The 18,399-nt window shown below is 36.1% G+C and overlaps 3 protein-coding genes across 4 annotated transcripts; 2 read left to right on the forward strand and 1 right to left on the reverse strand.

The window, feature by feature from the left end:
* The first annotated feature begins 466 nt into the window (after positions 1-466).
* Positions 467-5,965, forward strand: LOC132030161 (alpha,alpha-trehalose-phosphate synthase [UDP-forming] 5). Of its 2 annotated transcripts, none has more exons than XM_059419671.1 (4): positions 467-814; positions 1,600-3,626; positions 4,524-4,797; positions 5,397-5,965. In XM_059419671.1, the coding sequence occupies exons 2-4, from the start codon at positions 1,639-1,641 to the stop codon at positions 5,721-5,723; spliced, it is 2,589 nt and encodes an 862-aa protein (XP_059275654.1). In that variant the 5' UTR covers positions 467-814; positions 1,600-1,638; the 3' UTR covers positions 5,724-5,965. The 2 variants fall into 2 exon arrangements, with proteins under 2 accessions (XP_059275654.1, XP_059275655.1); XM_059419672.1 differs by lacking the exon at positions 467-814 and adding an exon at positions 845-1,125.
* A 2,465-nt stretch (positions 5,966-8,430) lies between these two features.
* LOC132030162 (uncharacterized) lies at positions 8,431-13,114 on the forward strand. The gene is made up of 7 exons (XM_059419673.1): positions 8,431-8,821; positions 8,944-9,433; positions 9,529-9,587; positions 10,144-10,213; positions 10,316-10,441; positions 10,531-10,659; positions 12,511-13,114. The coding sequence occupies exons 1-7, from the start codon at positions 8,508-8,510 to the stop codon at positions 12,982-12,984; spliced, it is 1,662 nt and encodes a 553-aa protein (XP_059275656.1). The 5' UTR covers positions 8,431-8,507; the 3' UTR covers positions 12,985-13,114.
* A 961-nt stretch (positions 13,115-14,075) lies between these two features.
* LOC132030163 (uncharacterized membrane protein At4g09580-like) lies at positions 14,076-17,292 on the reverse strand. The gene is made up of 4 exons (XM_059419674.1): positions 16,788-17,292; positions 14,922-15,192; positions 14,669-14,839; positions 14,076-14,540 (listed from the first exon to the last, which is right to left on the reverse strand). Exons 1-4 carry the CDS (start codon positions 17,024-17,026, stop codon positions 14,418-14,420), a joined length of 804 nt encoding a protein of 267 aa, XP_059275657.1. The 5' UTR covers positions 17,027-17,292; the 3' UTR covers positions 14,076-14,417.
* Between the last annotated feature and the right edge of the window lie 1,107 nt (positions 17,293-18,399).

The raw sequence follows: 18,399 nt of genomic DNA on the forward strand, positions 1-18,399 counted from the left end.
ATTTTTTTCATTTTTTTTTATTTTGGGACCTATTGAACTCCCAAACTCATTCTTAAATGTGTCTATCAAACCTCTTAAATTTAATTTTTATTAGAAGTAGCTATTAAATTGAGGAAATAAAGGTGGAGTAATATTTTAGACATATGGTAAGCTATTATGTAGGTCATAGATGTGTCGGTTTCTGCTCTTCTACTGCCACCTTAATTAAGAGCTATTTTTTCCCCCTCTCAATTGCTCTTAATCTTAACTAAAAGATGACATAATTAAATTAATATATATATATGAACATATTACTATATTGAAGATTAAACACTATATAGTCAGATTATATTTGATAGACATACATGAGGACCTGAACAGCGATTAAGTAGAAATAATATTTAGTTATGGTGTCAAAATAAATAAATAAAAAGGGCAAATTTAAGGGCGCATATGCATTTAACCCTTAAAAAAACAAAAATTCGGAGAGAGACCAAAAGGTGGAGCTCACTGTTCTTTTCCTTCTTGCTTACATCAAAGATTAACTTTTTATACTGTTTTTAAGTGAGTTTGTTGTGGGAGAAAGAAATAAAGAGAGGAATCCAATTCGTTATCCAAAGACACCACCTTTTTGGGGTTTTTAGTACTGTAAAGAGAGTTTGCAGCAAATATATATCATAAGTGCATTTAGACAAAGCTAAAAAGAATAGAGGAAAAAAAGCATATTCTTGCTGCTATTGTTTTTCCTTTGAGAAAGAGAATCTAAACTTAAGATATTCATAGTGGGAATCTTTGGGGTCTCAAAAATTAAACCATTCATTGGTTTTCTTGAAAGGTAAGCTCATCTCTTTTCTTTGAACCATTAAACCCCTCAGCTAAATTGGCTGCTAATTCTTTTATGAGTGTGTTATGATGTTCTTTTACCTCTTAGGTCTTTAATTTGTTGCATGGCCACTATCTGCAACCACTTGTAATATTACTTTCTTCATGACCATCCATTTTCTTGTTATGGGTGGGGTGTAGTGTTTCCATTTTGACTTGGCAAGTGTACTCTTTGTTCCACCATTTTTTGTCACTTGAAGAAATGATTTTTGCTAGGCTTTAACATGTGGGGTATATGGTCTGTTTCTTGGTTGCCCTTTTGAGGTAAATCATGTTGTTACTCAAAACCTTCACTTTTACTCTGTGATTTTTGCATATGCCATCAGATTTATCCTCTAGGGTGGCGGCTAGACTTGTGCTACTTATTAATATATCTCTGTTTGTCTTCAGATTTTTGAGGTTCTGTATCAAGGTTCAAAACTTTGGTTCATGATTTTTGCCTTTTCATTTTGTCTTGTTGTGCTTTAGTTGAGCTGCTTTAATTTCTTTATAGCTGTAATTATTTGTGGGGTGTTCCCTTCTGGTTTCATCTTTAATGCTATGATTATCAGTCTTTAACGGACCATATAGTGGGACCATTGCTAGATCTTACACTAATTGTTTGCATTTGTACCTTGTGCATGATCTGATTCTGCTTCTTGCTTGTTTTCTGTTCTCAATCTTTTCTTTCCATGCATTTCCTTGTAAACCTTGATTTGAGAAGTTGAATACAAGAGGATTTTTTTTTTCTGATTGCAGGAAAAAATAGAAAGAGGGACACACAGTTAGCAAATAATAATGGTTTCGAGATCATATTCCAACTTACTAGATCTTACTTCTGGTGATTCACCAACGTTCGGTCGAGGGGGTAGGAAGCTTTCGAGGGTTGCAACTGTAGCTGGGGTTTTATCTGAGCTTGATGATGAAAGTAAAAGTAATGCTTCTGATGCTCCATCATCGATTTCTCAAGAACGGATGATAATTGTTGGGAATCAACTTCCTCTTAGAGCACATAAGAGAACAGATGGTGAAAAAGGCTGGAACTTTAGTTGGGACGAGGATTCCCTTCTTTTACAGCTAAAAGATGGTCTTGGAGAAGATATAGAAGTGATTTATGTAGGCAGCCTTAAAGAAGAAATTGACCCGAGTGAGCAAGATGATGTTGCCCAAACTTTGCTCGAAACGTTTAAATGCGTACCAGCTTTCATACCACCTGAGTTGTTCAGTAAATTCTATCTTGGTTTCTGCAAACAGCATTTATGGCCTTTGTTTCACTATATGCTTCCGCTATCTCCAGATCTTGGTGGTCGATTTGATCGGTCGCTCTGGCAAGCTTATGTCTCGGTGAACAAAATCTTCGCGGACAAAGTAATGGAAGTGATTAATCCTGATGATGATTTTGTCTGGGTTCATGATTACCATTTGATGGTTTTACCTACATTCTTGAGGAAGAGGTTTAACAGAGTGAAGCTCGGATTTTTCCTCCATAGCCCGTTTCCATCGTCTGAGATATACCGAACTCTACCTATAAGGGATGAAATTCTTCGAGCACTCTTGAACTCTGACCTTATAGGCTTTCATACCTTTGATTATGCAAGACATTTCCTTTCTTGTTGTAGTAGAATGCTCGGTATTTCGTATCAATCTAAACGAGGTTATATAGGATTAGAGTACTATGGCCGCACTGTTAGCATTAAGATTCTGCCAGTTGGAATTCATATGGGTCAACTTCGATCGGTGCTGGAACTTCATGAGACAGAAACAAGGGTTGCAGAGCTACGAGATAAATTCTATGGTCAGACGGTTTTACTTGGAGTTGATGATATGGATATATTCAAAGGAATAAGCTTGAAACTTTTGGCGTTCGAGCTTCTCCTCTCTCAACATCCTGATAAGAGAGGTGAACTGGTTTTGGTTCAAATTGCAAATCCTGCCAGAGGCCGAGGGAAAGATGTGGAGGAAGTCCGGGCTGAAACTTATGCAACTGTAAATAGAATTAATCAGAAATTTGGAAGGACTGGATATGAACCGGTTATCCTGGTTGATAAGCCTCTTCAGTTCTACGAGCGCATTGCTTACTATGCTGTTGCGGAATGCTGTCTTGTTACTGCAGTAAGGGACGGCATGAATCTAATACCTTATGAATATGTTATATGCCGGCAAGGAACCGAGAAGCTGGATGCTACCTTGGGGTTGGACCCCACAGAACCAAAGAAGAGCATGTTGGTTGTTTCCGAGTTTATCGGTTGCTCTCCATCTCTCAGTGGTGCAATAAGGGTCAATCCGTGGAATATTGATGCTGTTGCTGAAGCTATGGATTCTGCTTTAATTGTATCTGAGGCAGAAAAGCAGATGCGTCATGAGAAGCATTATAAGTATGTGTGTACTCATGATGTGGCATATTGGGCTCAGAGCTTTTTGCAAGATCTTGAAAGAGCGTGTCGGGATCATGTGAGAAGGAGGTGTTGGGGTATTGGATTTGGATTGGGGTTCCGTGTGGTTGCCTTGGATCCTAGCTTCCGGAAACTTTCAGTTGAGCATATTGTATCTGCTTACAAAAGGACCAAGAACCGGGCGATCCTTTTGGATTATGATGGTACAATGACAGTGAGAAACTCTATCAGCAAGGGTCCCAATGCCGAGGTTATTAGTATCTTAAACAACTTGTGCAGGGATCCGAAGAATATCGTTTTCATTGTTAGTGGAAAAGACACAAAGACTTTAACTCAGTGGTTTTCTTCGTGTGAAACACTAGGGCTTGCAGCAGAGCATGGCTATTTTGTGAGGTAAATCTTTTATTTATATCCTGGAATTACCCGTGTTGATTTCTACTGTTAACCCCCAAAATGATAGATTATCAAGTTGATTCATTCCACTGGTGTAAAAAGATTGTTGCTAATCACTAACGAAATCTTAAGCCGTGGTGTGCAAAGTGTTCTCACTCGAAGTACAAAGTTTGCTTCAATTTGTCAAATAAAGATTGAGCAGAATTAAGAATGCTAGAAAGATCTTTCTGCTACTAGTTGACTAAGTAGATGACATAGTCCTTCTGCTCCTCATTTTGCTGGTATTACTTTTCATTGGTTCTTCTTTCTTGTTTTTACTTTCTTTAAGGCCTTAGGGTGGTCCCTGCCACCAGGGGAGGGGCACTGTGGTGTTTAAGATGCTTGAAAATAGAGAACCACCGAATGAAAGGGTAAGGATGAGTTCCTACTTGTAGTAGAGAAACCGGCTTTTGTAGAATATTGAAATATTAAACATGTAGCCAGTGACAGTGGCATTTTGGCTTAACCGTTTTTAAGGTTCATTTTCTGTTCTGTAGCATAACTAGTGGAGGTCCATCTAGTGGCAGAGACACCCATCTACATCGCTTCGTCGAAAAAATTCACACACACACAATAGACAGACTGCTTGAAAATAATGCAGAACAAACATTAATGTGGGGCTAGAAGCAATGCCTTAAGTTACAACTTCTATAGCTTCAGTTTATAAAAAAAATGTTTTATCATCTCTATGGGATCCTGGTGTTGTAAATTTAACTCAAGATGTCCAAATCAAGAATGCCAATCTGATAAAAAACACAGTGCAATCTTTAATGCTTTTACTGAACTTTACCTTTCTCAACCTACTCTCGGTGCTTGATGTTTTGTTTTCTCTATGAAGCTGAAACAATTCTTTTTCAGGCCAAATCGCGATGCCAAATGGGAAACTTGTGTTGCAGTGGTGGACTTTTATTGGAAGCAGATTGCTGAGCCTGTAATGAGCCTCTACACAGAAACCACTGATGGTTCCTTCATAGATAGCAAGGAAAGCACGCTTGTTTGGAATTACCAATACGCAGACCCAGATTTTGGATCATGTCAAGCAAAAGAGCTTCTAGATCACTTGAAAAGCGTTCTTGCAAATGAACCGGTTACTGTCAAGAGTGGCCAGCACATTGTAGAAGTTAAGCCTCAGGTGAGCAGTATGATGTCTTCTCCACATTTCTCACCTGAAGCACTTGCACGAATCTGTATTGGTGAAAATATCTAAATATCCTATTCATTCTAGTCTATAACCATTTTGACCTGATAACCTCCTTTGTACTTTATCTAAAAAATCTTTAATCAAGACCATCCTTGTTAGTCATTGCTTCAACTTCCAATATTGATTCCCACATATTACTGACCATAAAAGTTTGCTTAGAGCCTCTCGCTCAGCTAGTGTTGTAAAGGAATAGAAAACATTTTCTAAAAAAATGTTTTTCTCCATACCAGACACACCCTTAATGAAACATATGGAGTAACAAGTATGATAGTTTTATAGTTTTATTTGGGTAGTAATCACATTTGGAAAACTTAAAGTTGTGTTTAGAACACAAACATGATCTGCGAAGAGTTAGCAACTCTATTTTCGAACTAATCATGTTTATCTTGAAATATTTTTCACTATAAATCATGTCTTTCCATACAGGTATGTTAATCATGTAACCTTACTTTGGAATTTCTTGTCCTTTTGTTTGCTTTTACCTTAATTTGATGGTTTGCTTTGCCATGAACGTTCATTCTATTGACTAGGGTGTCAACAAAGGTCTTGTAGCAGAACGTCTCCTAGAAACAATGCAGCAGAGAGGAACGGCTGCAGATTTTGTGCTCTGCATAGGGGATGATCGATCAGACGAGGATATGTTCGAGGTGATAATGAGTGCTGTCGCAAGTGCCTCGCTTTCCCCAGTCGCTGAAGTGTTTGCTTGCACAGTTGGCCAGAAACCAAGCAAGGCCAAGTATTATTTAGAGGACACGACGGAGATTCTAAGAATGTTGGAGGGCCTGGCTTCTGCTTCTGAGCATTCTGCTAAACATGTTTCTATATCTCCTCAACGCGTAATCATCGACCGAGAATAGGCAAATGAATATCTGAAGAGTGAAAAAAAAAAAAAAAAATTGAAAGAAGGCTTTCTTGGACATGAACAGTTGCTATTAAGTGTATTGAATCTTCTACTTAGTTGATTTTCTTTTGGGATCTTTGTTAGCTGTCTCCTAGAAATATCATCGTCTTTTGTTTGCCGATTGGTTAAAGGTATGTTTGTTGTCCAGTTCAACTGGAATTTAAACATAAATGTAAATTAGCTATTCATTTAGTGCAATTTCTTGGCGCATCTTTCCATTATACCTTATTGATCATACTGAAGTGACCCGGCCACCTTAGTGTAATTTCCCTTAGGATTTTTTTTATTTCTTTTCGAGCACTTTCAACTCCTAGGTCTTACTGCAGAAAAATATCCTCCTATTAGGTTTAGGAGTTTTTATTTTTTATTTTTTTGGATTATTATACTGCATCTCCGCCCGCCAAAACAATGTCAGAATGTTTTCAATATATAATCTTCGCCAAGTCGAAATTATTTCACATACTTCAAATCATACTTAGTTTATAGAGTATTGAGTCACTTGTCCTTATTTTTTTTTTTTTTTTTAATATATTTACTACTCCCTCCGGTTCAAAAAGAGTGTATACTTAGTTATTTGCACGCCATTTAAGAAAATACTAGTTTTTAGGCAAAAATAGGTAATAGGCAAAAATTACCCCTAATTAAATAAGTATTGAAATTTGGTCACTTAAGACTTCAGAAAGACAAATTTGAAAAAATAAGATTAATTTTTTTTTAATTTAATAAGTGAACGCTCTTTTGGAATTAAAAAATAAAACCTAACTGTAATCCCACAGGTAAGGTCTTGAGAATGTTCCTGTGCATTATTTCATTTATTCGTCCATAACGGCTCGTAGATGTAGTAGTTGAATCTCATGTTTTGGCATGGACACTTTATGATGCAATTATCCAATGTTGTTCGTTTGGAAAATATTCTAAAATTAATTGTGCATATATGATTAGTATTTTAATGTATTTCTTTTTCTATTATATATAAGCATGAAAGATAGACCAACACAGCTGCTCCAACTTGTACCATAATCTTTACAAATTATACATGCAATGAATGCTTGTACCATAAGCTATACAACTTGTACACTTTATTCAACTATTTTTTTTTATCCCACGTGGACATATGTCATAGTACTTAATATTTATTCCTTCTCATGTATAGACGTATACACTTCAATTTTAATTCTCCGACACATTTATTTCCTCCGTACACTTTTGACTTTTCACGTTCTTGCTGAATATTTATTCTCTTCTCGTGTATAGACATATGCAGTTCAATTTTAGTTCTCCTACACAAATTTATTTTCTCCTTGCACTTTTACTTATTCACTTTTGACTTTTCACGTTCTTCTTTGAATATTTATTTTCTTCTCTTGTATACATGTATGCACTTCAATTTTAATTATCCGACACATTTATTTCTTCCGTGCACTTTTAATTGTTCACTTTTGACTTTTCACGTTATTTAAGAATTAATAAATGAAGTACTCCCTCCGTCCCATATTTCTTGACCACATTACTTGGCTTTTCACGTTTTTTAAGAATTAATAAATGAAGTACTCCCTTCGTCCCATATTACTTGGTCACATTACTATACTTACTTTTCTAGTTCTTTAAGAATTAATAAAAATGAAGTACTCCCTTCGTCCCATATTACTTGGTCACAGTACTAAAATATATATCTATTCCCAAGGTGGACGAACACAACAACAATAAGTTGTACAAAAAGCAACTGAAATTTTACTCTAAGCATGGACTAACATGTGTACATTTCAGAAGTTGAACATTAATTTTACGTCTTGTGTGTTTACTTTTTACCTCTTGTGTGTTTACTTTTTAAGTCTCCACAGGTCCGCAATGTCTTAATTATCGTTTCATTTCCTTCATTTGACATGTACTCCCTCTGTCTCAATTTAAGTGTCTACATTTGACTAGACATGGAGTTTAAGAAATAAAGATAGCCTTTCAAATCTTGTGGTTCTAAATTAAAAATGTGTATAATATAATAAAATATTCTTTCTTTGAATCTTGTGGTTATAAATTTGACATATAGGATATTTGAATTGTCAACTTGAGGTGGACATAATCAAAATAAGATAAATTTTAACAATAATTAAAAAATTAAAGGGAAAAATAAGACGGAAAGAAAAAAAATATAGAGACTCACTGTATCATTTGCATAATGGGCCCGTGCTAGTATTAATATAATTGTGATTCGCTCGATGCAAGTATGGCAGTGAGTATCGATCACGTGCTTTCACTATCAAAATCACTAATTTCCGTTGAACGGTAAAGAATTACGACGAAAAATCCATCAAACGTTACTGAAAAATTTCTTTGAAGATTAGCTTTTCTTGTAGTGTTTCATTGTTTCGGCATGACAATACACTGCGAATTAATTGATTAAAAATCACACATAAGTATAAACTATAAAGTGACATCACTTTTTTAAGTGTTAAAAGTAATTTCTATAAATACTTGATTACGTGCTTAAGTAAAATTGTTAGAATGGATAATAAGTACCCTATGTTTGCCAATACTTAAATAATCGTAATAGGCAATTATTTTGGAAAAAAGAAACAAAGAAAGAGAGGGGAAGAAGAAATGTGTTGAAACAACATTAAAACTAGGGTTCACGTTACGTATATAACAAAAAGTGCCACTGTTTTTTCTCCAATCTCCCCCCAAATTCTCCCCTTTTTACTCTTTCAATCCATTAAACTTTGCTTCTCCTTCTTTCTCAAACTCAATGGCAAAGAAATCCAAAGATAAGCAAAAACAACAACCAACCAATAATGAAACCTCAAATTCATCAGATAATATTTTCAATACCCTTTTTGGAGCAACAGAAGATTCCAACATTTCTTCACTCTTTTCTGATAACAATCCCTTCAAAAGAAAACCTAATGACAATTCCACAGCTACCCAAGAACCAAAAATAGATGTTCTAGAAGCTTCTATTGAGAATCAAACTGATACTGCAGAAATCAAGAAAAGGAAAAAAAAGGATAAAAATGTAATTTTGAATGTAGAATCTGAGGACCAAGATGGAAAATCCAAAGGGTTTCTTCATCTGGTGTTGATGAATCAAATGGTGTAGTTCTTGATTCTGTAAAGAAGAAGAAAAAGGATAAAAATATAATTTTGAATGAAGAATCTGAGGACCAAGATGGAAAATCCAAAAGGGTTTCTTCATCTGGTGTTGATGAATCAAATGGTGTAGTTCTTGATTCTGTAAAGAAGAAGAAAAAGGATAAAAATGTAATTTTGGGTAAAGAAGAAGTTAATGAGGATAAGGGTAGTAGTGACCCCAAAAGGGTTGATTTTTCTGAGTTTGTGGAATCAAATGATGGAATATCTGAAAAGAAAAAGAAGAAAAAGAGGAAAAGGGATGAGATTGAGGCCGAGTATGAGGCGAAAAAATATGGGGTTGTTGATGTGGTGGAAGTGGAAAAAGGGATTGGAGAAATGGTGGTAGGCGAAAAGAGGAAGAAAATGGATAATCCAGAGGATATGATGGTAAAAAATGAGGGATTTGATGATGAGAATAAACTTTTAAGGACAATATTTGTTGGGAATTTGGATTTGAAGATAAAAAAGAAGGCTTTATTGAAGGAGTTTGGGAGTTTTGGTGAGATAGAATCAGTTAGGATTCGGTCTATTCCGTTAACTGATGTGAGTGGTGGTTAGCTATTTATACTTTGTATTAATGTGCTTTATGTGTTAAGAATTATGGCTGATTTTGATTTTGAAATGTTCCTTTTTGGCAGAGTGCAACACCAAGGAAGGCGGCTATCATTAAGAAAAAACTCAATGACAATGCGGACAGGTTTGATGAACGCATAACGATTAAACTGCATTATGTTTTTCTTATAATAGTTAAATGTACCGTAATAGGGTGAAATGGATACTGAGGATTCATTTAGCTGACCCCAGCTAATTTGTGATAGAGGCGTGTCATTGATTGATTGTTGATGATGTTTTTCATAATTATTGTCCAGCAAGTTGGACTATGTTTTGTATGCTAATTGATCATGTATATGGTTGATAGAAACATCTTTTCGTATCTTGTAATATCTTTAGGGGATTTTACACAAATAACCGAGCAGATTTACGTTTACTTTTTCCAGCCGGTATACATAGATTCTTCACTGATTATACACATATTTTGCATGGATTATACATATATTATACATCCGCTGGCTTTAGTTTAAGCGGTTGGGTGGGCGGCTATTTAGATTTATTCGTTTAACATTTTAATGGGTATGGGAGATAAAACTTTCTTGTGCATAAAATGCTGTTACTTTGCATTCATTGTCGTATCACTATATTTCTTTATATCTGATTTCCTATTGTATGATAAGGTTATTTGGTTGTAATTGCAGTGTTAATGCTTATGTTGTTTTTAAATCAGAGGAATCTGCCCAGGCTTCTTTGGCGCATAATATGGCAGTGGTAAGCTATGTACAGTAGATTCATTTCATATTCTTCTGAAGAAATTCTTTTTCAGGAGTCAGATAGTTGGGAAGTTTTGCTTATTGTTACTTATCTATATAGGTTGGAGGAAGACATATCCGAGTTGACAGAGCATGTCCACCACGCAAGAAGATGAAGGGAGACAATAGTACACTGTATGACAACAAAAGGACTGTTTTTGTTGGTAACCTTCCATTTGATGTGAAGGTTAGTTACTTGAGAGTGTATGCTTGTTCCTGTTCAAATCAGTTTTCTTTTTCTGTAGCCCAAAATGATTTTTTTTCACTTTCTTGCAGGATGAAGAAATTTATCAGCTGTTTTCTGGTATGAAAGAGTTCGCATCGAGCATTGAAGCTATTCGGGTGATCAGAGATCCCAGTACTCTCCTAGGAAAAGGAATTGCTTATGTTTTGTTCAAAACGAGGGTATATACTATCAACTTCTCCTACTTTCAAATTTATAATAAAATTACGGTTATTTTTCTTACATTGTACTCACTTTGAGGTGATTCACAGTCTTGAATATTGGCACTTTGGTTCTGGAGACAAACTAGAAATATAGCTGTTTCTGGAAACAGTCTTATGAGTCTTATGTGTTTGCTTTTACATGCATTGGGGTCGTCTGGATGATGGATACAGTGGAATTATATAGCCTACTAGTTTAGAACCAAGGCATTGTGATTGTTTACTTCACTCCTCATTTGGGATTCGCACGCAAGACAAAACTCATTTAGTTTCACCTCACCTGGGGAAAGAGAGACAAGTCTTAATCTATTTAGTTTCTTCACATCTAATTGTTGTGCTAACTTGGGAGGAGTTTAAGATTTGTTCTATGTGCTTCATATTAGACAGATGACTATTTTAGCTATTGTTGGAACGTTATATTGGAGCATCAAATTTTGATTCTAGATTAGTTCTTGCTTTTAGTTATAGCATTCTACAGTTTGCATGGTTAAGGGAAATTTGTGGTTTTGGGATTTGTTGTGGGTCATTGGTTCTAGTCGAAAAGGCCAGTTAACTATTTGGGGATATTCGATTTTTCCTTTTGTCCTAGAAGATTCAACTAGCTTTTCCCCAGCTTACTTTGTCACTGCTGCTTTACTTTTTCTTTATTGGGACAAGGATATATATCTTCAATTATAGAGTTAATTTGAAAAGTTGCAAGTAGGAATATCTTTCCCTATTTTGTTACTCTTCTCCTGTCTGTACCTGAGAGTAGCAGTTCCTATTCCATAATATAAATCCAAACTTAAACTGCTGAGTTTTCTTTTTTTATGTTTTTGATATTCTACCTTGTACTTGTCCTCTTTGTTTATTTATTTATCTATTTTTGATGAGGGTACTTATCCGCTTTATTCTAGTGAAACTAGAACCACTAAAAAAGGAGACCTCCTAAAGTGACCCTAACCACCTTTTCCCTTTGCTTTGCACATAAGCACTGAAGCCTGTAATTTTCTTGATCTTTTACAAAATGTGAAAGCAAATTTAACCTCTGAAACTTTACTACCAATCGCCTTCTAGGAACAGGAAGAAAACGAGTCAAGATCCAAGGAAAGATGGAACTCCTTTCTTTCAAACTAGCAAAAGACTAATGGATACGTTTTCTTGAGCAAGTATCCTTTGTCTCCCTCTCGTGCTGACAGAAAGTGTGCTGACAGACTGGATGAATAGCAAATTGACCATTAACTTATCTTCTTGGCTTTTCAATAAATTAGACCATGGTTTGTAATGATGTAGTGACGAATGTTCCACATTAACAAGAAAAACTTCTTGCCTCACTTCCACCTGCATTTAGGGGGGAGATGAGAGAAGGAAGGTCCTATTTATGTTAATCTTCCAGCAGTAGACAGTAAATTTTTTCCTTGAGGTGGATGATCCATAATCAGCCTTATGATGGGTTTTTGGTTAATCTAGCTTTACTACCTCAGTCTTGTCGATTGGAGCCAGTTGCGCAATAAACAGATAATCTGTCTGCCTTTTACAATGTTTGGAATAACATGTTTAATATATGTATCATTCTTTGTCTATATGGTTCTTTTAACAAAGTAGTACGTTGTTATGAAACAAACATCATAGAAGGAATAATAAAATTACCTATAAAAAAAATTACAGGGAATGATATATTGGAAGAACGGTTCAGTCTCTAGACTCTTTTTTTCTTTTCTAATATTACTTTTTGGAAGGATGAGAGAGTCACTAATTTTTCAGTAAATTTGTATCCCGGTTGCTTAAATTGAAAGATAAACTGTTCCTTATATATTATACTTGGGTCTGCAGGAAGCTGCGAATGTTCTTTCTAGAAAGCGTAACTTGAAGCTACGGGATCGTGAGCTGAGGTTGTCTCATTCTAAAGCAACTTCTACTCCATCTAAGAGGAAAAGCTTGTCAACTGAAGACAGATTCAGGTCCCCGGCAAAGAAGTTTGCAGTAGATTCAGCTACACCAGGCAGTAGTAGTAGCTATAAGGCGAATACAAAGTCTGCCATGTCCTACCAGGGTGTGAAGGCAAGCAAATCTGGTGTGCAGAAGAAAACTCAATCGAGGATGAGCGACCGAGGAAAATTGAAACCTAAAACACAGATATCACAAAAGCCAAAAGAGCGCAATGCAAAGAGACCATCTGTTGCTGCCAGGAAAGCAAAAGAACTCAGGGCTGCTGCCTCTGGCTTGAAACAAGGCGGGACAAAACGGAAGCTGGAACACCGAACACCTGACACTGCAGGCAGAAAGAAGAAATTTAGAAAATCTTAGGTCTTACGTTGTTCAACAATGTTATACATGAGATAGTATTCATTCATTCACTTTTCAGGATTGTAGCTTTCTGTTTCATCTAGAATTAAATTTAACTCCCTTATTAATCAAGGTTTAGTGTTTTACGTTATTGATTCTGTCAGTCTGTCCGATTATTCCTGATTGTTGTGCTGACAGATAATAGACACTCTTCTGAGGCTCTCATAAGTTATAATGGATGGCTTAGTGTCCTGTTAACTGCCTGTGATTATCTTCTTGACCATGCTTCACGCCTAAACGAATAGGTTGGTAACTGGATGACGTTTTTTCCTTTTATTCCATTTTATGTTTTGTACAAGACACTAGTTTGTGAAATCAACCATTAATGTTTGTATCAGAGTAGACTACTTACATCACGCTCTCTTGGGGTGTGTGAATGCAGGATACTTTGTATACCGGGCTACCCTTGGGGTGTGTGAACGCATGATTCTTCGTATACTGCGTTCACATGTGTATGAACGCATGTGCGGGGCTACATTGGGGTGTGTGAATGCATGATGCTTAGTATTCCGTTTCCTTTGTTTTCTGGTTGTATTCTTTACAAGTGGTATCAAGTCACGGGTTCGATTCCATGAATGACATGATGCATGTGGCAGAGGGTGGTTGTTGGTTACGCCAACATCCTACCTATGGTGAGGCCTAGGTGATAAGCCGGGGATGACCCGAGTCAGAGTCATGGTCGAACGTGATGTTTGCTTGATGGGCTTAGCTAAGAAATAAAGTGCGCCCTTGCTATCAACTATCTTTTGGCATGATGAAAGGCACAGGATACTTTTATACTGGGCTACCTACTTGGTCTTTTTTCAACAATAATCCCTTTGGCTCCCCTGTATCCTATCTCTTCTAGCCGCCGAATTCCTTCTTATATCGATTCCTCCAACTCATGATAGCACTAGAAATCATTCTGAAATTATTGCTCTACTTTTTCCCATGCAAGCTCTGTTTAAAACCCCAGAAAAGGTCTAATTGCGCCCAAAATATAAGCATATCGAATCGAGTTGTTTAAGATTTTGTTTCTCCAACTCTTCATTCATCTAAATATGAAACTAACGAAAAGGAAACAGATGAAACAAATGAATATAACATCTAGTGCGATGTCTCCCACTAGCATGTCAAATAAACTATTACAGAATCATGACTGGATCTTACATTTCAATATATTCAAATGACATCAGATTCTTTTCCTTTTCTTTTTTTTGTGGTTATTTTTGCAACTTATAGCTAAACAAATGCTTCAGGACCAAATTCAATAGCTCCGTAACTTTCTGCAGCTGAGACTCGAGCACAATGCAACTGTCTAATGCTAATCTGTACAGATAACGAAGTCATGCCGAGGAAAGTTAGTGGTAGTGACGGCACTTCACAATGTTTTCCGATGCTGCTGAGCTCTGTAGTTAGTTCTTGTTTCCAATCAACGTGGGCGTAACAGTTACAAGACCGATAAGGAAAAGAGTAGCTATAGAATGCATGTCATACAGATCACCCACTGATTGCAATTCACCAAGAGTTATTCCAGCCTGCATTAATCCTAGGTCAGCAGAGTCAATTTTAAATTTAATACAGCAGAAATAAATTAATGCCATGAAATATCCTAAACTCATAGCTCGTACACTAGTGTCTGTATTTTATGTAAATAGATAAGTACCCTGACAGTGACATAAGCAGCTGGAATGATCCCAATGACAGTTGCAAAGAAGAATGTATGGTAAGGCACATCCACGATCGGTGAAGCAACATTGATAAATGTGTTTGGCAGTGTCGGTGTAACTCTCAAGAAAAGCATGTAATTTAGCAGCCGCGTTTTTCTTCTAGCCACCTGATAGAACAGACATACTTTACTGCAATACTAGCATTAAGGAAAGCAGAAGAAGATGACTAGGTTGTGAGTTGAAAATCACCTGGTCACGGAAGAAAGTTAACTTATCAGGCCATAGAGAGAACACGAGGGGCCGCCCGATCAGTTTGGATAGGAAATAGCAAGATGATGCACCTGCAGTAGCAGTGAACACGACCAGTGCTACACCTCTTAAGACTCCGAAAAGAGATCCAGCAAGCAGCGACATGAAAACTGTTCCTGGGATCATAAATGTCTGCATAAAAATGTACACTACACAGTATCCCACAAGGACCTGAACAGTATAGTCACTGGTATAGCTCTCCAGGTGATCCCTACAGAACATTTAAAACGATTAAAAATCAAAAATCAATTCATATTCTCAAAAGATGCTGGAGCACATAATATTAGTACAAACTAAGAAGAAAGAAATATACATGACTTGCATGCACGTTCAACTACAAGTGCAGTATTTTGCATAACAATAATGCCAAATGTTCAACTACAAGCGCTACTTTTGTAGATATGTATGTATGTGCTTGCACAAATACAAAGCTTTAACACTTAAGTGCACCGTTCAAAGCCAGGAGACCTTTGGGATATCACCGTCAATTCCTTGGCCAAGTACTCCATTCATGCAATGGGTGGCGAATTCACTGCTTGGAATTATTACTCCCTCTATCCCAAATGTCTGTGACACTCTTTCCTTTTTAGTCAGCCCAAGAAAGAATGACACCTTTCTATATTTAGTAACAACTTAACTTTAAACTTCATATTTTACCCTTAATGATTTATAGGCACACAAATATATATGACTGTTTTAGACCACAAGCTTCAAAAGTCTTTCTTTCATTCTTAAATTTCGTGCCCCGTCAAAAATAACATCATATAAATTGGGACAGAGGGAGCAACAGTTTATGACTTTCATTTATTTGCTGCATTACACATGTACCATCTAAGAATCCGTTCTAAACGCCATTCAACGGGATTTATTTAAGGCTCTCCATCAATTAGCAGGCAACTGCGAGCGTTTGAAATGCACCTAAAACCCCTAAATGAAATAGGCACAGAGGCATAGTCAGATGGGCAGACTTTTACTTCCCAAATCCTTGAAACTATGATGGGGAGACTTTTACTTCCCAAATCCTTGAAACTAGTAAATGTTCGTAAAGTCAGATTATATTTAACTCCCTCATGATCATTTCCCTGAAGTCCATCCCAATATGACGCAAATGCTCAGCCAATACACAGCTTGCAAACTATCCTCTTTTCACATGTAAAGGGAAACTGACGAAGCATCTATGCCGAGTCTTAATTATCAACAATTCCACATCCAACGCCGTGGTCAATTGCTTCTCAGCCCACCATTTAGTGCAATACACAAGATATTCTAAACTTTCTACTTTGATCCATAAAATGCAAAAAGGCTAAAGATCCTTAAAATACTAAAAAAGCTAAGTTTTTTATCCTCCTTTTCCTTCAGAAAATCTGTTCACTCTGCTTCTTACAACCATTAGGAAATAGTGAATACTTCTCTAATTCAAGCAGTTCAGCTGAATCAGCTCCATCTAGATTCTCTTCTATGCTAATGGATTTATCGATACTTATGCCACCACCATTATGTCCTTTTCAAAGACATCTTTTTTACAAACCCCTTTATGCCCTTTACCATCCAACATTTCACAAATCAACAAATTATGACCTTTTTCATTAAAAGTCAAGTTTTTTTTTTTTTTTCAATGTTTTGGTTTGGGGTTCTTTTTTTGGGTTGTGGGGGGGTTACAATTTTAGCACTTTCTCATAATCATCTTCTCACAAGAACCAAAAATAATCAAGAAAAGCTTCTCAAGCTCAAAAATGAATTAAATTTAGAAAAGAAAAAAAAAGATGTACATAGACAATTAGAATGATAAAATAGTTTACCATTTACCTGAGTATTTGAAGATCTTCAAGATTTCTTGGAAGTTTAAGGAAACTGTAATCTGATGCAGGCATGGTAAGATACACACAAGCAAGACCCAATGCATAACTCAAAACGACACCACCAAATACCCCAATCTCCCAAAACGACAATGGAAACTTAGATTCATTTACAACAACAACACTTGCCTCTTTACCATTCCCTTGAATTTCACATTTCAATAAAGATGTTCCAACTTCTCCCTCCATTTTTTTATCTAACAAAAGTCACACAAATTAATGAAATGAGAAAAAGGAAACAACAAAAATATAACAAGAGAGAGAAAGGAAATTTAGTTTTGTGGGGTTTCTTTCTTTTTGTTTTTGCTTTAGGAATACTCTTCCTTCATTCCCCTTCCTTTCCTTTCTCTCTCTCAGTTTAAAAAAGTTTCCTTTTTCTATGTGTTTGTCTTTCTCAAATCAATTTGTGGAGGGGGAAGATAAAGCATATTCTTTCATTCTCTGAATGAAAAACAAAAAGGTAGGGGAAAGTTGAGCCAATTGTATATTTTGAGGGGGTAACTGTCTAATTAATGAAAAGGTGATAGGAAAGAAATGGTTGACGTTGAAACGTTCTCATCGTTTGTTTGGTCTTTGTGTATTAATTTTAATATGTTAAATAGCATTCGAACATGAGACCTCAATTACGATAGCCTCATGCTCAACTAACTGAGCCATCCTTAAGGGTAGATCAGTGCTCTAATTTCAAAACGATAAATCCACATATTAATTTTAAGTTCATTAAAGAATATAGGGAAAAAGGTCAAATTTACCCTCCAAGTATGGTTTATAGTTTAAATTTGTCCTCCGTCAAAGTTTGGGATCAAATTTGCCCTCTCTGTCAAAGTTCGGGATCAAATTTGCTCTCCCCGTTAGGATACTTGATAAATTTGTCCTTATATGGATGGAAATTTGACTTGGACTCCACAACACAAAAAAATTAGCCGCGTCGGATCCACGTAGGCTCCACGTAGACTCCCAAACCTAATTCTCTTTTTAACCCGTAACCTCTTTTCCAATCCCAATTCTCTTAACCCGTTTCCACAACCCTAGTTCATTGTATTTTAGAAAGAGGGGGAACTCAAGAGAGAACAAAAGGGTAATCAACAATATTGTTCTCCATCGAAAAGGGTCATCAGTTGGTTTATAAATTGTTGTCAATTTAGGTCTTGAAACATCTTTTTTCATTTTGCTAATTAGTATCAACATGAAAATGTAGTGAATATGGCATATTTAGATTGACCAAGACATCTATTTACCTATGCCTTTATTATAACATAGATTACTGAATAGTTTCAATTGAAATGTGGCAAATTAGTTAAATGTTTATTGAGCTTTTGGAATAATGTTTTATAGGAACAAATATTACAAAGCGGCTGATGAAGCCGTGCATTCCTGGGTAGGGTATGTTAGAGAAGAAATGGGAAGATAAACTCGTCATATATATATGCTGCTAAGATATTATGCCATCTGTGAAATCAAAAGGTAGAAGCAATAAAAAATGTTGAATTGTTCATTTATATTACGTAAGAAGAGCTCCTTGCCGATGAGCAACCCCATTTATCATAGCACCAATAGCATAG

This window comes from Lycium ferocissimum, chromosome 9, assembly GCF_029784015.1.
Source record: "Lycium ferocissimum isolate CSIRO_LF1 chromosome 9, AGI_CSIRO_Lferr_CH_V1, whole genome shotgun sequence".
In the NCBI taxonomy this organism is placed as follows: Eukaryota; Viridiplantae; Streptophyta; class Magnoliopsida; order Solanales; family Solanaceae; genus Lycium; species Lycium ferocissimum.

Excerpts from the sequence above, each read along its gene's own strand:
- LOC132030161 (XM_059419671.1), top strand. The coding sequence starts at position 1,639 with ATGGTTTCGAGATCATATTCCAACTTACTAGATCTTACTTCTGGTGAT. Across the intron at positions 3,627-4,523 it reads GAGCATGGCTATTTTGTGAG|GCCAAATCGCGATGCCAAAT; the intron begins GTAAATCTTTTA and ends ATTCTTTTTCAG. Across the intron at positions 4,798-5,396 it reads TTGTAGAAGTTAAGCCTCAG|GGTGTCAACAAAGGTCTTGT; the intron begins GTGAGCAGTATG and ends TCTATTGACTAG.
- LOC132030162 (XM_059419673.1), top strand. The coding sequence starts at position 8,508 with ATGGCAAAGAAATCCAAAGATAAGCAAAAACAACAACCAACCAATAAT. Across the intron at positions 9,434-9,528 it reads GGTCTATTCCGTTAACTGAT|AGTGCAACACCAAGGAAGGC; the intron begins GTGAGTGGTGGT and ends CCTTTTTGGCAG. Across the intron at positions 10,214-10,315 it reads TGGCGCATAATATGGCAGTG|GTTGGAGGAAGACATATCCG; the intron begins GTAAGCTATGTA and ends TTATCTATATAG.
- LOC132030163 (XM_059419674.1), bottom strand. The coding sequence starts at position 17,026 with ATGGAGGGAGAAGTTGGAACATCTTTATTGAAATGTGAAATTCAAGGG. Across the intron at positions 15,193-16,787 it reads GAAGATCTTCAAATACTCAG|GGATCACCTGGAGAGCTATA; the intron begins GTAAATGGTAAA and ends AATGTTCTGTAG. Across the intron at positions 14,541-14,668 it reads CTGCTTATGTCACTGTCAGG|GCTGGAATAACTCTTGGTGA; the intron begins GTACTTATCTAT and ends GGATTAATGCAG.